The sequence below is a fragment of the Bactrocera oleae genome, chromosome 4 (genome assembly GCF_042242935.1).
Source record: "Bactrocera oleae isolate idBacOlea1 chromosome 4, idBacOlea1, whole genome shotgun sequence".
Classification (NCBI taxonomy): domain Eukaryota; kingdom Metazoa; phylum Arthropoda; class Insecta; order Diptera; family Tephritidae; genus Bactrocera; species Bactrocera oleae.
Window position 1 is genome coordinate 20,946,874 of NC_091538.1, and position 18,303 is coordinate 20,965,176.

Genomic DNA, 18,303 nt, shown 5'->3' on the forward strand with positions numbered 1-18,303 from the left:
AGGATGCACCGCGTGGAGGCGAACCTGCTCTACATCCCCTGATTGAAGTGATTACTTTGTGGATCTTGCCGTCTTGTTGCTGACCGATATTTTCGGTAAAACGTCAACTATAGGCGCTGGGGTCCACATATTCAGTACCTAGGGGCTTGAACAGTTTTGGTTCAATTTATAAAATTTTTGGTCACAAGGTGGCATACTTTAAACGTATTATTCACGCAAAGTTTTACGCCGATATAATCATTGTTGCTTGATTCGCATACTGGAAAGAGAAAAAATCAGATGGAATTTAAAATGATGGGAAATAAGCGTGGTTGTAATCCGATTTCGCCCATTTTCGTACTATAACATAGAAATATGAGAAGAATATTATGTACCGAATTTGGTTGAAATCGGTTAAGCAGATCCCAAGATATGGGTTTTCACCTAAAAGTGGGCGGTGCCACACCCACTATCTAATTTTGAACATGGTTCCTATTAAATCATCTTATACCATCCTAGAGGTAAAATTTAATGTCTCTGGCTTGTTTAGTACTTCATTTATCGCGCTTTTAGTAGTTTTTAACAGTACCGTTATATGGGGAGTGAGCGGGGTTGTCACCCGATTTCACCCATTTTCACACTGTCGACAGAAGTGCTAAAAACATTTGTTTTCGGTGAATTTTGTTGTTATAGCTTCAGTTGTATAGGAGATGTGCACATTAAACCTATTAGGGGGCGGAACCACGCCCACTTTAAAAAAAATTTAAACTGCAGATGCCCCTCCCAAATGTGATCCTGTATACCAAATAAGAGTCTTGTGTCTTATTGTGGAGCTTGGTTATGGCAATTTATTTGTTTTTGATTAATGGCGTTTTGTGGGCGTGGCAGTGGTCCGATTACGTCCATCTGCAATACCAACCGTCTTACGGTACCAAGAAACATGTGTACCAAGTTTTATAAAGATATCTCAATTTTTACTCAAGTTACAACTTGCACAGACGGACGGACGGACGGACAGACGGACAATCACGCGGATTTCAACTCGTCTCTTCATCCTGATCATTTATATATACATAACCCTATATCTAACTCGATTAGTTTTAGGTGATACAAATAACCGTTAGGTGATCAAAACTATTATACTCTGCAGAAACAAGTTGCAAGAGTATAACAGTTTAAAAATTTAACTGTTATTTACCCACGGGCTAACTAATTAGTCGGATATTGATTCGATTACCAGAATGACAGATACTTTTTGTTCTTCTATAGACTCTTCTAACTTTTCGATATTAATATCTTCATTGTCATACCATTATACATCATGAGTATTATTGTTGTACGATGTGAGACACAGGCTACGTTTGATGCAAAGTTTAATCCACACGTCGGACATGTACGTGCGATCAACTGTGTTTGAATTATAGGACACTAAAAATCGTATGGTGTTAGAATCAAGTCTGAACGGCCTGAATCTGAATTTTTAGAGATAATTGCACAAATAAAGGACAAAAATTAGTATTAGCTTGGTCTTTAGGAAAGGGAATATCTAAAGTTTGCCCTTGTCAAAGAGGATGAGGTGGTGGAATAAGTCCATCAAATAAAATCATTCGCAAATTACTCCTTAATTTTCCACATCAGTTTAATTTGGTGCATTTGCTAATTTGCAGTCCTCTAAGACCAGAATCACGAGGTAAAAGACTGGTATTCAACTCACTCTCTGTCAATGAAATTTTATTTTTCAATGGCATCTTGTGCTGGCGTAGAATGAAATGTTGATTGTGATTTATTAGGAATTGTCTCTTTTGGAATCAGTTTTGTATACTTCTCTATTGCATAATGCCACAGAGAAATCTGTAGAGTTTTTATCCATCAAAGCAAAAGGTCCACTAGACAAATTTTGCTGTAAAAAGTGATTTAGATTATAGTTTATCATACAAACCAAAATATGCATAACTAACAAGTTTAATGAGTAGAATTTAAGTGATAATTGGAAATAATATTAAAACAGTAATATTATAATGGAATAAGTATGCAGAAATACAGTATTAACTAACCTGTTTAGGAAAAAAACGAGCATGTTGGTTTCTTTTAGCAGAAGCAAGTTGATTCAAATCTTTTATTTTCTGAGATATAAATTTTTCAAAAGCAGTGTTGTCATTTTTAAATATTTCTTTGTTGGTTGTCCAGAACAAGTTTCACTCTTGTTGACAAATCTTGGTGTTTTATTTGGGAAACCTTTTACTCATGCTTTAAATAACAGTCTAGAAGTTATAAGATTCACTCAACACCCCCCTGCAGCGCCACGAACTCGCTGTGCGTTCTCTCTTCATAGAGGTTAATTTCAAAAAATTATTGCAATATTTAACATTTTCTACCTCTCCTCATCTTCCTTCTTCTTCAATACCTTTCTCGTCTTCACCGTCTGTATCTTCTTCAAATCATTGCGGAAATGTCGTGAAACGCATCACAATGCTCTTATCACTACGATTCGTAACAAAAGCTTTATGAACCATTGTGGCGTCTACTCGAAAACGCACAGTGTCCCGTCGGCAATTTGTTTCTGCATTACGACGATGCGTATGTCATACGTCGCTCATTATCCGCCAATTCTAGGTTGGTGTCGCTCGTTTCGTTCGCACGAGCGACACTAGTCCAACACCTGAGCGGAAAATTTTCTCCATTTCCTTTCATATCTTATTCTCAAATTCTTGTACGCTTTATGTACGCGGTGCACAAAAATATTTTTTATTACCTCATTTTCATCCATATTCACCCTTTTCTATAACATTTCTATTATACAATCCATATTTGTACCCTAATATACGGGAAGTAGTTACTTTTCCAAGTTCTAACCACCCTATCGCATAAAAAAATCGCAATGAGTTCATTGACTTATGCAACAATTTTTTCCATAAAGTTATTTTTTAGACTCTTTCTAATAATATAATATATTTGCTCCAAGCGCTACATTGGATAAAACTTTGCAAATTATGCATTTCACATTTCATATTCGCCAAAATTTTTATGAGCACCACACATACTGTTGTGTAATAGTATGCAGACTGGGAGTTTGTTGACTTGACTTTTGCCTTTTGCGACTGCGATTTTTATGAACAGTAAAAACCAAAGAATCGTATTTACACGCAATAGATTTTTATGAATGCACGAAAATTCGCAGAGTTATGACGCCATTTTACGGCCGGTCATTCACACACTCATATGTAGCTTAGCAAGCACGAAAGCAGAAACAAGCACACTCACTCTCTTTCATACACCAGAAAATTTTGCTCTTGCTGAACGCTCTAACAATTACATCCGTTTCATATTTCCGTATGTTCATGTTTGCTCTATCCCGTCCTTAGAATGATTTGGCTCGCCTTCATCTGTGTGGCGCTCTTTGCCATCATTTCGTTGAGTAAACGTACTTGGGAACGTTTTCAAACTTCACCCATGGTCATATCTATGGATCGCAATAAATTGGTGTGGAATACGAGCTTTCCCTCGCTCACTGTTTGTCCACATAAACGCATCGATGAAGTTAAAGTTGAAGAGTACATGAAGTGAGTAGAGCTTCACATTTCCTACTTAGCACTTAAATCGACTCTTAAATTTGATATTTTTTCTTTAAATAAGCAAACATCCCGAAACCTTCGAATCGGACCAGGATCGTGTCGACTTCCATATTTTCATCGAGAAGTTGGCGCGCCTCACCTATGAGAATATTGAGACATTACCGCGTAATAAAAGTTTCGGCATATCGAGCAACAAGTATCTGGATTTGCTGTATGAACTCAAGTGGAACTTCGAGCCGGAAATGAGTAGTGGCGCCGCCGTGCAAATGTTCATCTATGAAACACTCACGGAATTCGGTATTTGTCATTCGATTAATTCGCTTGTTGCCCGTTATAATTCTTATGAGTAAGTATTGCAAGTTTGCTCCAAAAATTTTTTAATCATAATTATTTTTGAGTTCATTATATTATTATGGGTTTTAGCTAGCTTCTATGGTCTGTAGGAAGTTATCGTTCAATGTGCTTTATATGAAATGGGTTTAGTGGGTAGCTTAAAGAGTCTTATTTGTGATCAACATGACTCATTGGAGAACTTTCTCTCCGTCACTCTGTAAATGGCTACATGAACGGAGTTATTCAAATATGAGGGAAAAGTTTCGACTGGTCCATATACTCTTAATTTTTTGCCCTTGAGGCAAGGCCTGTTAATTAAGTGGATATTATTCTCGGTTTTATCTAAGACTGACAAATTACGTGATTCTTTCCGTCTTGTCACCGCTTATGGTAAATATACGGCCCATTCTTTCAAAATCGTTAGCATAGCAATAAACTGGAGATACTCTGGATCTTATGAAATTTTAGATAAGGATACTCTCGTCTCGTATTCTATTTAATTCTTTAAATTAGGGACAGATTTTACATTATACATTCTCTACCATTGAGCTGTCTCCCCTTTTCACATTTTCTCTTCATTTTTAGGTATTGGAAACGCAACGACTGGAGCATATTGGATCATGGAGATCGTGTCACCGTCCACCCGCTGGATGGTGAAATTTATGCACAAATTATAAACCTCTCCACCGCGTATGACGTTTATTTTCATGGCTCAGGTGATATACCAAACATATCCAAGCAACGTTATACATTTCCAGAAACTGATTATACAACCGTGGAATTGATCGCGGTCGAGATCTACACAGCGGAGGAGGCGAGGGCGTAAGTATTGGATATATTATTTTCCAAAAAGTTTCGAATAAATACTAATTATACTGAATTTAATTTTAAATAGTACAATAATATAATCAAGACAGTGGATATTGTAAATATTTACCTTCCGGGAACTAAATAAATTTGAACCTTTTCATCGTACAAATTCTGGCCGACCAATAAAATCCCAAGTTTTACAAGATACCTATAATAAATTCATTTAGTTCTTATTTTCTTTAGGATCATACAGCTATCATTCCGTCAAGTTAAATAACACCAGTCTACAGCTCTTTTGCGCACGGGTTGTGCGTACCTTATTTTTGTTGCTTTTATACCTCAATATAAGAATAAATAAAAAGAATAATAAAAAATAGTTCTGAATTTATTTTTATGCATAAAAATTGAAAAAATTCAACTCAATAAAAATATACAAAACTTTTACATATTAGTGATTAATCAAAAGATACCGATCATGAATTTTTCATTCGTTCTTACAACAGATATTTTAAAATACACTGCAAAGGTTTAAAAATCAGCAGTTTTACTTTTGCTGTCACGTCCCGTAGAAGTTTCTCTTATTAACCCCCCTCATCATGCTTTCAGTGTACTGGTCTTGGTAACGACTCTCAAATTCCATTATATCTTGATGGAAGCGTTCTCCTTGTTCTTCCGAATAAGCTCATATACAATTTTTAAATTTATCTAAGTTAGAATTTAACAAGTGCATCTTTAAAGACATTTTACATCGGATGATGGAGAAATTCGTAATCATGTCAGTGATCAGTTCGTTATAATTGTCTGTCCTATGGTTTCCAAGGAAACTATGTACTACTACCTTAAAACCTTTTTACTCCTCCATTCCGGCACTAATATAATATAATTTTAGGATCGAAAATTGCATTCCCATTTAACATAATATTGTATTTTCCCACTTCGTAATCGGTAAGTACCGGCCAATGTTTTTGGAAATGTCACAGGAATGAATCAGAATTCAGTAAATTTCATTATTTTAACCGCGATGTTAACTCTGCTTTATTTTTTAACAGATTTAAGTCTTCCATTAAATCATTAAAATCTTCAGAGTTGATGAGATGAAAAATATAGCAAAACGAGTCAGTGTCTCGTTTACATATTCTCGAAGCACGTTTCTTACAGAAAACAAAATTATGAAACATGTTATTCCTCTGCAATGTACAAACACATAATGTCATACACAACAAGCGATGCAAGCAACACTATCTCTCGTGCTCTTACTTCTCTTTCGACGGTAAAATCACGCAAAGACCGACATTATATAGGCGGGAAAATCAAAAATTGTCAAATCCCTATAATTGCTTAAAAAGCAAATATTTTCGATTTTTAACTTTCGTTTCCCATATATATTTGTTTATACATATAACCAGAATATATTAAAAAACCCCATGCACAAAAACAGAAATTATTTTTCGTTGACCCGGATAATTAATTTATCTTAATTGCCTAAGACAATTATTTTTTTTTTTAGATAAAACTCACCGTCAAATTCTAATTTGGGGGATTCCACTAAAGTTCGCCAAAATAATGCGCCTTTTTTTGCGACTGCTCGAAATATTAACTAACCTTTAAGTTGGAAATTTAACCGGAGTTTTGGAAGTCAAAGAAAATACATCGGGAATTTTTTTGGGATGGCGAAAGTAGGCAGTACCAAATGTGACTTAAGCACAGTGAAAACCCAAAAAGAGCCCATTCTAAACCAAAGAAAAGTTATCTCCCGATATGGCACAGTACCCAGAATATAGCAAGTCAGTTGAGGTGTTTCTTACCAGCAAAAGGACTAGTATGGAAATTCTTAGAATACTAGCATAGCGTATACACATGAAACTGTGCCTCTCTATCTATTCTTGATTACATAGTCTATAGTTTTAAGAATAAGTTATTTTTCAACTTAAAAAGTTGTTAAATTGCAAATATAAAGACTTGAAAAAAAGCGCCAAATACTGATCTAAGTGAAGTTAGTAACAATTTTTTTCTGTTTATGTTGTAAGATTTCAAACCATGTGAGACGAGATTCAATAGGTATTTGCGAATGTGAAGCGAAGGGAAAGTGATAACCCGAACTAAGATTAAGTCCGTCTTTACCACGAACCCTCTGTCTACCAAATTAAATTAGTGTAATTTCATGTAAACAAATTACCTCCACAGCTTCACCACCAAACAACGCAAATGCCGCTATCAATACGAAGCCGAGGAAATGCTAACTTCGCCCATTTACAGTTTTGGCAGAGAACTTAAAACAATGAGAAGGTGCAAATTGAATTTTGTATGATGCTCGATTGGTTGGCTGAAAATTTGAGATCAAGGAGTTCACCACTTTCTGTATAGTTTTGCTGTTATTTAACAGAAATGAGAATTTTTAACAACGTTCTCTGACAAAATACGTATCTACCAATATAAAGAGAAAAATGAAATGAAATGAATGAGAAAACAAGAAATACAAATGCCATTTCACATATGCATGATTATTTTTTGCCATATAAACGATTTTTATGATGAAAATTTGATAAATTATTATTTTTTTGCACAAATGCTACATTGAAAAAATGTGAAAGATTATGCAAAAAATGATATTTTACTATTTTCATAATTTTCTAATTTCAATTTTTACAGAATTAATAATTTATGTATGTACATCAATATGTTATATTATATAATATAATAATATATTATCAATTATCAATAAATACATGTGAGCGCACTGCTCTATACGTAAGTTATATGTACAAATATGCATATGACCGCCCAAAATAAGTAATGCATACACAAATCTACATACATTTAAGCGTACAAATGTAAGTACGTCAGCCAATAGGCAAAATACAAACATTGTTGTACAAAAACAACAATTGTCTCAAATAGCATCAGCACCAGAAATCAATATGGCACACCAACAACATTTTCATTCATGAACGCTGGCGCACAAGCAATAAGCTAAGTCGTTTCATTCATAAAAGCAAACGCCTTACACATCTCCCCGAGCATGCGTTTGCCTACAAGCGTCTTTTCGCGACGATGGCAAAAGCTAAAAATCATAAATTGAACAAATTTCTGATATTCCCTCTAGAAGAGAAAAGTGACAACCCTGCAAACACAGAAATCAATGACAAAAGTGGCAACAAAGCTTTTGTCGATTTAAAATATTTCACAATTCTAAAATATTTTTCCGTGGCTCGCAAAAATCTTCGTCAATATGTATGCATGCTCATATAAATACATACATACCTACAATGATTTGTTGGCAAAGCTGTTAGAGCGGCAAGGGAAGCGATGACAATCGGCGAGCGTTCGGTTAGTTTTCGGCACTTCTCGGATTTTCTACCAACAACACAATGTTGTGACGCTTTGTCGTCGCGTCAGTCCTTCGACAGATAGACTCTTTGACATAAAAGCAAAAAATGTGTCAACGGAGATTTCACATGAAGAATTGAGTGTACATATATATATACAAATACATACAAATGTGCAAACGACATAAGATATGTATGTCATAATATATGAAAGTACATATTTACGTACATAATTACTTTTACACATGCATTTGAAAAGAAAAATTGAAGCATGAATGTGAAATGCCGACGGCAAAACACAATTCTGTACTTTTGTGACTTCATAATTGTGTCAAGTAAATGAATGATTTTAAGAAATATATTATATCAAAATATTTTTAAATTATTATTAATAACTCACAATAAAGTAAAAATGAATTAACATAAAATAATTTAAAAAATAATAAATAATAGTTCAATAAAAGGAATATGTTTCAAATAGCATATCAATATTCCCAGTTTGGCATACATATTATATTCTCTTCATTATTCGCCGTTTGGTTATGTTAAGAGAGCGTATGTTTACAGATTCACCGCTGTTATAAAAGCGAAAAATGTTATTTGTTTCTCGTGCATCTGTGGTGAACTCCTTGATAAATTCCTACAAATTGTTCGCTGTCGAACCTGCACCTTCTCATTGTTTTAAGTTCTCTGGTTTGGCCGAGTGCCGCATGTTTTTCGCACTTAACGTGTGCGGTTGTGTGCCGCATTTCTATCGCAATCGCTGTGAGTATTTAACGTAAAGCCCACAACAGCAAGCAACACCAAAAACATCACCACACTTCGCACAAACGAGAACAATTCTGACACAATTAAGCTTAATGAGAGCCAAGCCCATTATATTAATTAGAAACAGAGAAATTAAAATAATTAAAAAATTTAAATGCTTACCGTTATAATTAAAAAGCGTTATGATGTGCTGAATTCAAATAACAATACCCCATAATAATACCGTTATGAAAATATCCGTTTTATTTTGCGCGCCCAGCGCTATGTGATTGTGTCTACATATGTATGTATGTTTGGGTCACTGTGTTTGGCGTTGAAAATGACAAGGCATTTATTTGCTAAAAACCATTGACGCCATTTTGAATATTAAACAAATGTTAATATTTACTCTTTGCCTCAACGCATTGGCTATTTAATTTTATTTGCGCTCTTGTGTGCGTTTTTATTTAAATATTATGTTGCAATTTCACAGTTATCTGCGCTGTATTATTTTACGACAACGCAAAAAACTCAGAAATTCAGCCAATTATTTTGCCATTGAATCATTTAGGCGCCAAAACAGTAGGGTTGCATCACCGCCATTTTGTTAATGAAACGATAAAGTCATATTTGGCAATTTGGTCAGCTTTGATGAGTAAATTATTGTTTTTCGAACACAAAATTCAAACCAGACATTTAAACACAGAAACACAGATGTATACATGTAGCTAAAGGTATATGCCCAGTAATTCCACTATGCTTAAATCACTGTTGGTTTCGAGTACAAAATGGATAACCGGAATTAACGCTTTTACAACTTAAGTCTTTCTCATTTTATTCTGATGGATGATTTTCGAAATGCAAAATTTATTAAAGGGTGCTTTTTTAGAAGTCTAGAATTTTTATTTCCGATAAAACACATAAAACTAATGAAATTACTAGTATCATAACTTTTACGATGGATCAATCTTCAATTAAATAAATTTTACTTCGGTATGTAAACCACGCCCAATAAAAACCTTTTCTGCATACCAGAAGATCGGTGAAATATTTTTAATTTTGCTGCCAATAAAAAAATATGACAGTTTTGCTGATATTACGAATCAATCCAGAGATGTATCCCACCACTGATGATGAATTTCTATCTGGAAAATACTATACACCTAAGTAAAACACCCTTTACCATACAAATTTACATATATACATATATGCAACTAAATATAGCTAGATCCGAAAATTGATTGGTTCTTCTTCATTAAAGTGAAAAATGGACGAATTTTACGTATTTGCGACTTCAATGGACTAGCCTGTCTGGAGGATATAAAAAGTGAGTAAAAATATTTTGATTCTTAGCCACTAGAAATCAGTTCAAAATCAAATAAAAACCATGTATGATATTTGCTAAGTCTCTTAACAGTATTGAGTTCAATATTTTCCCAATAAATTGCGAAAATCGGTTTTTTTAATATTTTTAAGTTTAAATTCTGTTATGGCACAAATAAATGTGATTTGGCATTATTTGCACCTTTGTTAAGCTGTTTGTTATGTTATGAATCTACCATTTTGTTTTCCTATTTGGATCCATCTAACACTTCGAACTCACGTGCCTTGAAAAGATATGAATTGAACCCGGAATACGGTTCTAAGCTAACCTACGAAAACTGAAATCGGAGGTAAATTAGGCGCAAATAAGTCTTTATTGAATACTAGGAAAGTTATTTCTTCTTGAATTATTTCATATTGAATAATTGGGTGCCCAATTTAGTGGAAACACCCAGAACTGAGTTTAAGTTGTTGACAATTCACTTACCACATGGTACACTCGCATATTAAATATTATATGTGAGTGAAAATGCGATTGATCTCGGATACAAATTAAAATGATACTTTAGTCTTATAACAAAGTTTTTAAACATAAAATGATTGTAGCTAAACCAGTTCGATGGTGAGCGAAATTATGTGTTAATTGAATTCCACCAGTGTGTAATCGGATAGAGTAGTGTGCTGGATCACTTTCGTGTCGAATAAAGATATATGGTGGAAGAACCATCCTTTTTGTTGCTTGATGATGGGAGGTGTCGTCGTGTGGTGACATTTTGCTAAGTGTAGTGGTGTTCTCAGGTGTGGTGTGTTGAAATATGGTGCGCCAGTTTTCCCCGAGTAGAGTGGTTTGTATATGTAGGGGGAGGCTTAGCTCATTTAAACACATATCAACTCAAAACACGATTACTAATTGTTGGGGTCAGTGTCCCGGCCAACATAATATCAAAGCTCATAAGAAATTATTGGCTAATAAAACTCGTCCGATCAGATACTCTATAAAATGTCTCCTAAAAGCCGGAGAATCTTTTGGAAGTGGTTTAAAACATTTACTGCTGCTAGGCGAAAATGTTCGTCCTACTTAACAACAAAAGTGCAACAACTTAAGCGCACAGCATAAATGGTTCTCTTCAACATTCCACATCCTGATATTTTAAGGAAATTAAAATTCATGGTCAAATTATACAATTTACTCATTTTGCCAGCAATGCTCAAGCTTGCGTGAGTACTAACGATTCACTACCTTCGAACACTTTTCACTTGTCTATTTCCACATTTGAACTGTATGGAACACCGCTTCACACATCTCTGCCTTCCATGTGCACACGAACTTCAATGCACGAACACGGGGAGAGAAAACCAATTATGTTAGAGAAAAAACACGCTACAGAAGACGGGCAGACACACTCCAGCATGTGAGCAAAACAAAAAACACAAAATAGTAAAAGGAACAGTAGCGTGAAACAATTGGCAGAGAGGGTAGCAACTAAACGAAATTATAACGACACTAAAGGTTGGGGAGGCAAACAGACCGACACGCTGGAATGTCCATGTTGTTGTATGCATTACTGAATGGCAGCAATAAATGCTGGACACGCAGTGCAGATGCACACCAATATCAACACCATATATGTATATGTTATTATAGCAAACCTGAAAATGATATTTTTCCTGTGAACACCTGCTGCATGCAACCATGAAAACATGACCTCCACACACCGGGACGTGCATACTCACACAGACATAAGGGACATAACTAAATTTTGGCATTCATTGCTGCATATCGCAGCAGTCTTGTTGAGTATTTAATACCATGCACATACGCGCTTTTACACTATGCACATGTCGGTTGAATATTATGAAATGTGGCATTTAGTTCTGATGATACACATATGGAGTTTAGCTCGGGAATGAGGATAATAGAAAATAGACGAACGGTAAAAGTTTTAATTTCACTTTCGTCACCTGGGTACCCCACTGCCAACTACCTTGACGTCATGAATGTAGGTGCTTTGAAGGTTTTGTGTGGACTTCGGTTCCGAAAATTATAAGGAAGTTTAGTTGGTGAAATAAAAGGACAACGAGGACACGACTTATTCAAAAATGTTCGTAGATTTTTGTTAGAATCAAATTTGAAAAGATTTCCATCTAGTCTTTATAATGCAAACAGGAGAAGTTATTTCAAATATAGCCTCGACACCTTACTTGGAACCAGGCGATCTTTTCAATGCCAATCTCTCCTCTCCTCTGATAGCACCAAAATATATTATATTTATCAAGCTCAAAAATATATCAAAATCTTTATAAACTTATAGAAGTTACTATTCAATCGTATACAGTACAGATATGTCAAATTATTATGCCCTCTTTAGTCACTACTTCTATCCAAAGGACTAGTTTGGTGCAGCACTGACGGATGATGATATTTCCTTAATCTAGACATATCTACAAAAGAGGCCTCAGTATGTGCAGTAATAATTGTGGAAAACTCTACATTGATCTTATTTTTGCGTGAATTAATTAAACAAAATGTCATGTTTTGCGAAAATACCAGTAAATTATCATTTTCAGTGAAATAAAGACCTTTTCGATGAACAAAAATAAATTCCCTAGAAAGAAGATATTTCCTCCGTTAAAAAACGAAGATATCTGCAGAAACGATGAAATTATAAAACCGTTGCTTTAACGTAGCACCACCGAACATTGATCTCATTGGTGGAAATAAAATAAATCTCAATTGAAGAAATTGTAATTCGTCCAACTCACTTTTTCTATCCAAATTTCATAACTCCTTAAAATCAAACTTTAAATATGTATTTTATTTTCAATATCTCTTGTCAACCATCCATTTCCAGGAGATATCATCTCGCTCAAGTCCAGCCGGTATAAAATCGATTGTCATTGCCTGTCAAATTGCGATGACTCCAATTTCTTTGTGCAATCCCATGTAAGTGCTGTAAACGGATTCGTATTTCCTCTCTGATAAATTTACACACACACACGTTCATATAATTTGCGCACATACACAACCCAGCAAGCCATATCATAAAAACACACATATAACTATACGATATTTGGTAACGTCAACGCCAAGTGGATAAACGCCAATATGGCACCGTTATATCAGTATCATCATACGAATACAATCAGTTGCTTATGAAGTGATGAAACAAACTAGCGAAAACGAAAAATAAAGGGTGAAGTTGGCCGAAATTTTTCAAAAAATTTCGAATATCCGGAAAACCTGATTCATATACCATCCCTCCCCCTCTGTAGCTTTTCTCAAATGCATTTGTTTTATAACATGTTCTGCTAATATTACGGTGCTTTGAAAGAAAGTCTATAAAATACCATAAGCTGGTTATATTTGGAATGGCAATAGAATATTTAAGGCCATTTAAAGCGATATTTTAGAATTCAATTGTATAAGGCTATACCTAATCTCAAACACTTATTTATGGTTTCTAAGTCACAATGAAAAAATTAATTCTTGTTAGTATCTTTAACTCCATCTGCGTTACAAAGAAGGTCTCCTAAAAAAACTAAAATAGGTTTCAAAACATAATTCCCGCTGCCAATTGGACCTCAGATTAAAATAACGAGAATAATCCTTAGATTTACTTAATACAGACTTTGCTACCGGAAAGCATATTAATATTGCCGCTTTTACTGGGGCACCTATGACACCCGCTTGTTCCATAAATGACTCGTATAACTATCTGCTGGTGCTGTTTGACTTCCGCAAATGCACATTCTCCCTCGCAACAATGTGTGCGTTGCCACAAATTTCTCAGCGTTGTTAGCATGCAATAGTTCGGCAACCAGCATATCCGGCTCCTGCTGTTAGTGCCACAATTTGTATGCCGATAAAAATATGTTTGGTCCTCCACACTTTTTGTCCAATGCATTGCTTCATTCATGTATTTTTACTCACCTCCGTCTCTCTCTCACTTTCATTGCATTGCCAACTTTTATACAAAGTGAGAATGTGTTGTATCGGATTTTTATAAGCATAATGCTCTATGTATTTGCAATGCGACAATTGTTTACGACTCGTTTTATTTTTTTTTTTTGCGCATGACAATGTTCGTCGGGGAATGAGCGTGCAAAACGCAGTGAAAGGAAAATATTTTCCTTCGAAATTGATAGTCTTATTTGAGTAACATACAGTCACTATACGCTGCTTCAATGTATTATTGTTACGAAGAATTGCAATGTGTCAATGAAAAGCGCTGCAATCGAGAAATACTACAACTTCTGACAACAACATAATAACATAAAGATTGCTTGATTTATAGGGTTAAAGGCGTTCATTATTTCGAATAGGTTATGGTTGCAGACGCTGCAAAATCTAAAAAAATCTTCAATTTCCTACATTCATATGTATTTCATTCTTACTCTCCTAATAATAATAATTACAGCGATCCAGAGTATGGTTTTTGGGCGCAAACCTTCAGTGGGGCATTATAGACTATCCAAAAATGCAGCTTAGACGTGATGTGCTCTTTTCATTTGCTGATGTGTTGGGTAAGTGCTAGCTGTATGTGCTTTAACGAATGTTTCACTCGTTTTGCAAACGTTGTGTAATTCTCGACCAGTTTAAGCAAAGTAAAAAAAAATTTTAAAATTAATGATCAAAGTAGTCATGTGAGTGGTTATGTAAATGCAATTCCGATCATAACTCTGAAGTAGATATGTTATATTTTCTCATCACTCTCGTTTAAGTTCTGATTTTTGAATACAGGGAGCTCTTAGCGTTCAATTACATAATAAATAGAAAAGAAAATCTTTAATTTACAGTCCATTAATTGATCAACAGAGCTTTAAGATAATAGATATGTTATGAGCTTTACTTCTTCAAGCCGATTTAGATGTACCATATATAACCCACACATTTACCTCACTATATATTAGAAAATATGTTTAATCTTGCAATAAATTCTGTTACAAAGTTTCCAATCCATACAGCGAGGACAAATTCGCAGTCAAAAGTGACGGCGCAAGTGAAATTTATGACCATTTCAAAAAACTTAATATTTCGAGTTGATGACACAAAACTGTTCGCGAACGCATTCGAAGGCATCCTCTTATAAAACCGAAAATGATATCAAGGAGAATAGATATATAACCAGATTGGAGATGATCTCCACATGAAAGCCTAATGTCGAACAACTGGTCGTCTTCTGACAAGGCGCTTCAAGCAAATTAGGCTCAAAAGATGCAAGCTTCTTCAGTGGCGCGGTTCAGACGCGGTTAACGGCCATGAAAGTATCATTTTGACAAATGAAAAAATGTTCACTGTTGAAGACGTTTTTTAATAAGCGAAACGACAAAAACTGTAGTTTGGTAGGCGTTGGAGCCTCCCAAAAGATGTTAGAACTGAAGCAAAAGTGTACCAGCAGGATAATTTACAAGGCTTGGTGAAACTGTAAGGCGGTACTGCCTTCGATGGAAAGTATTTTGGATCTTCCAGCAAAACGCTGCAAAAACACAAGGAAAAAACCACCCAGCGGTGTCTTAAAAACATTATTTCTGGGGACATAGCTGCAGAAGTTTGGCCGTCTGGTGGTCCAGATTTGAATCCATTGGACTATAGTTTGTGATCAAAATTGGTGAACATTACCTGTCGAATAATACTCAGAAATTTGCTGAGTTTTAAAAAATATTTGATTCGAGCAGCGTCGTCAATACCAATAGAAACTGTTCGTGCTGCTCTTGATCTTTGGCCGAATCATTTGAGGGCTTGTGTGAAAAAGCAAAAGATCATTGAATATAAGCATAATTAAATAAAATCAACTTTATTAAAATTTTTATTATAGTTTAATTTTTATAACGGCCGGAACTTGTAACAGAAGTTATGGCAAGACTAAGTACAATATAAAGGAATTAATTTTCTGATGATAATCTTTATTATACATATGTATGTATGTATTGTATATCCATATTATAATATCTCTTTACAGTTTATATTGGCGGTCTAATTGGCTTTTTCCTGGGTTGCAGTGCTTTAAGCTTCACGGAAGTCATCTACTATTTCACCGCCCGTCTCGTGAAGAGATTATTTTGGACATAAAAGTACTACACTATAGTATTATAACATAAAAAGGAACGAGCGTATTTATAAAAAATTGAAGTATTCAACATAATGAAAATTGAAGTCTACAAAAAGCTCAAAAAGGCTCTGCAGCCCAGAGACGCACAAAAGAAATGTTTACGCACAAAACAAATGAAAGCACGAGTTGTTTTAAAATTACAATAAATAAATATCGAGAATATCCTATATAAATATACATATGTATATACACACATACCATTACTTATTAGACGCTGACATGTAAAAATTAATGTACCGCTGCTCTTATTTCTCATGCCATTAGAGGACCACGGTTAATGTCGATTATTTATGCCGGAAACGTCGCCAGTGTATTTGGCCTAACGCTACAAAAACAAAAAGAACACATACATACATATAGTATAATATTAATACGGACATTTGTTTATTGCCTATAAGGCCAGAAGTTGTTAAACAAACCAACATTCAAGAACAATTGTGGCACCACAATCAACTTCCCGTCATATTGACACAAAATTATTTAGTGTGTGAGGTTAGAAGACCGTTCAATACCCCCGTAGTACTACCACAAACCCCATTCCAATGGCAATGTGACTTTGGCAAAAAAAAAAAGAAAAACTAAATGACCATGCGTGGCATCACGATGGCGTCATCAAAATTAAACTTTATTTGGCAGTAGTAAGAACAAGCTAATAGGTAGCACAATGGTATTGCCTTTCGAATGTACATCCATATGATATTTACGACAAATTGCCAGATGCAAGCCATAAACGACAAAGGGTAAAATTCTGCAAAGATTGTATAATTTCCGACCAATGGAATTTCACTTTGTACATCAACAAGCCAACAGGCCGAAGAACTTTTATTATTTTGAAGTGGAGCCCGTCGAAACAGTCAGTTAGTTTGCCAATAGTGGCAGCGGCAGTGGTGAAGCTAGAAAAACATATTGATGACAAAGGGGTGTTTTACAAGTTCAAGTTCAGTACATCAAAACTGTTAAGAATAGTTTTAAATATATATTATATAAAATACATATATTTCCAATGAAAGTAGCGTTAGGAAGAGAAGATATGTCTTCCGAACTTGAACTGAGTGACATTTTTTTCACCGATGTCTTTGAACAGTTAATCGAACATCGGATTTTGGACTAGACCTTCCTAGAATGTCTAGTCAAAACTAGTTGTCTTTCGATTAAGATATAAATAATTTTAACTTGAACAGTTCAGAAATAGTTCGAATCCAACTAAATTTTATTTATCCGGCAGGCTTTACAGAAATATAAAAATAACGACAGAATGTTGATTACAAATCATGGTACATTACCAGAGAACGTATATCATAGAGAAGGTTCATGGTGTGCCGATTGTCAAAATGTTCCTCTTGACGGAGGGTTACTCGCCAACATTAGTGCATTTCACCACAAGCAAATTATAAGCTGATTTCACCAGAATTTTACCCCTGCGGAGCGCAAAATAGCAGAATTGAGCATTTTGAATGTTAAATGAGAAAAATAATGCTAAATTAATGTTAAGAAATGTACGCTTACAAATTCGTATATTTACAATGCGCAAACGACTTTGCATATAATTTTAAGATATTCTGCATATACAGGGCGGCTCACGAATCGTGCTACAAAAATTAACCGTATTAAGTTTCTTTTTTATCAATTTTTGTTGTATTGTATAGAAAATTTTAATTTTATTTTATACAATTAATTATTCCTCCATGCTTGGCCACGCATATGCGACACCTAATTAGCAAATTAATGCGGGCTGGAGGGTTCAAGTCGGGATTGCCTCAAATATCTATTTAATGGACTGCTTCAGTTCAGTCAGATTTCTGGGTTTGATTTTGTACTCCTCTTGCTTGACATAACCCCATAAGAAAAGACCAAGCGGTCGCAAATATTCTTATACATATATATGTAAGTATATGTATAATTATGTGTGCATGTAAACAAATATGAAAGTACCCATTATAATTGTTAATTTGTCTATATGCAACGTATGTGTGTAAATATGTACATTCATTGTTTCATGGGAAATCTCCGTTGCCACGGACATCCAATGGCCGAAGCTCACGTTTTTTGTTTTCTTGTCAAAGAGTCACTGTGTCGAAGGACTGACGCGACGACAAAGCGTCA

General features: G+C 34.9%; 1 protein-coding gene across 1 annotated transcript in view; it reads left to right on the forward strand.

Moving 5' to 3' along the window:
- ppk9 (pickpocket 9) overlaps window positions 1-16,320 on the forward strand; it is a 37,760-nt gene extending 21,440 nt beyond the window's left edge. The window contains exons 2-10 of the mRNA XM_070107900.1: window positions 3,342-3,539; window positions 3,613-3,897; window positions 4,470-4,706; window positions 6,879-6,958; window positions 8,711-8,785; window positions 10,029-10,094; window positions 12,943-13,034; window positions 14,509-14,614; window positions 16,051-16,320. Coding sequence (XP_069964001.1) covers window positions 3,342-3,539; window positions 3,613-3,897; window positions 4,470-4,706; window positions 6,879-6,958; window positions 8,711-8,785; window positions 10,029-10,094; window positions 12,943-13,034; window positions 14,509-14,614; window positions 16,051-16,160 — 1,249 coding nt within the window. The 3' untranslated portion in view covers window positions 16,161-16,320. The remainder of the gene's footprint in view (window positions 1-3,341; window positions 3,540-3,612; window positions 3,898-4,469; window positions 4,707-6,878; window positions 6,959-8,710; window positions 8,786-10,028; window positions 10,095-12,942; window positions 13,035-14,508; window positions 14,615-16,050) is intronic.
- Window positions 16,321-18,303: the final 1,983 nt, after the last annotated feature.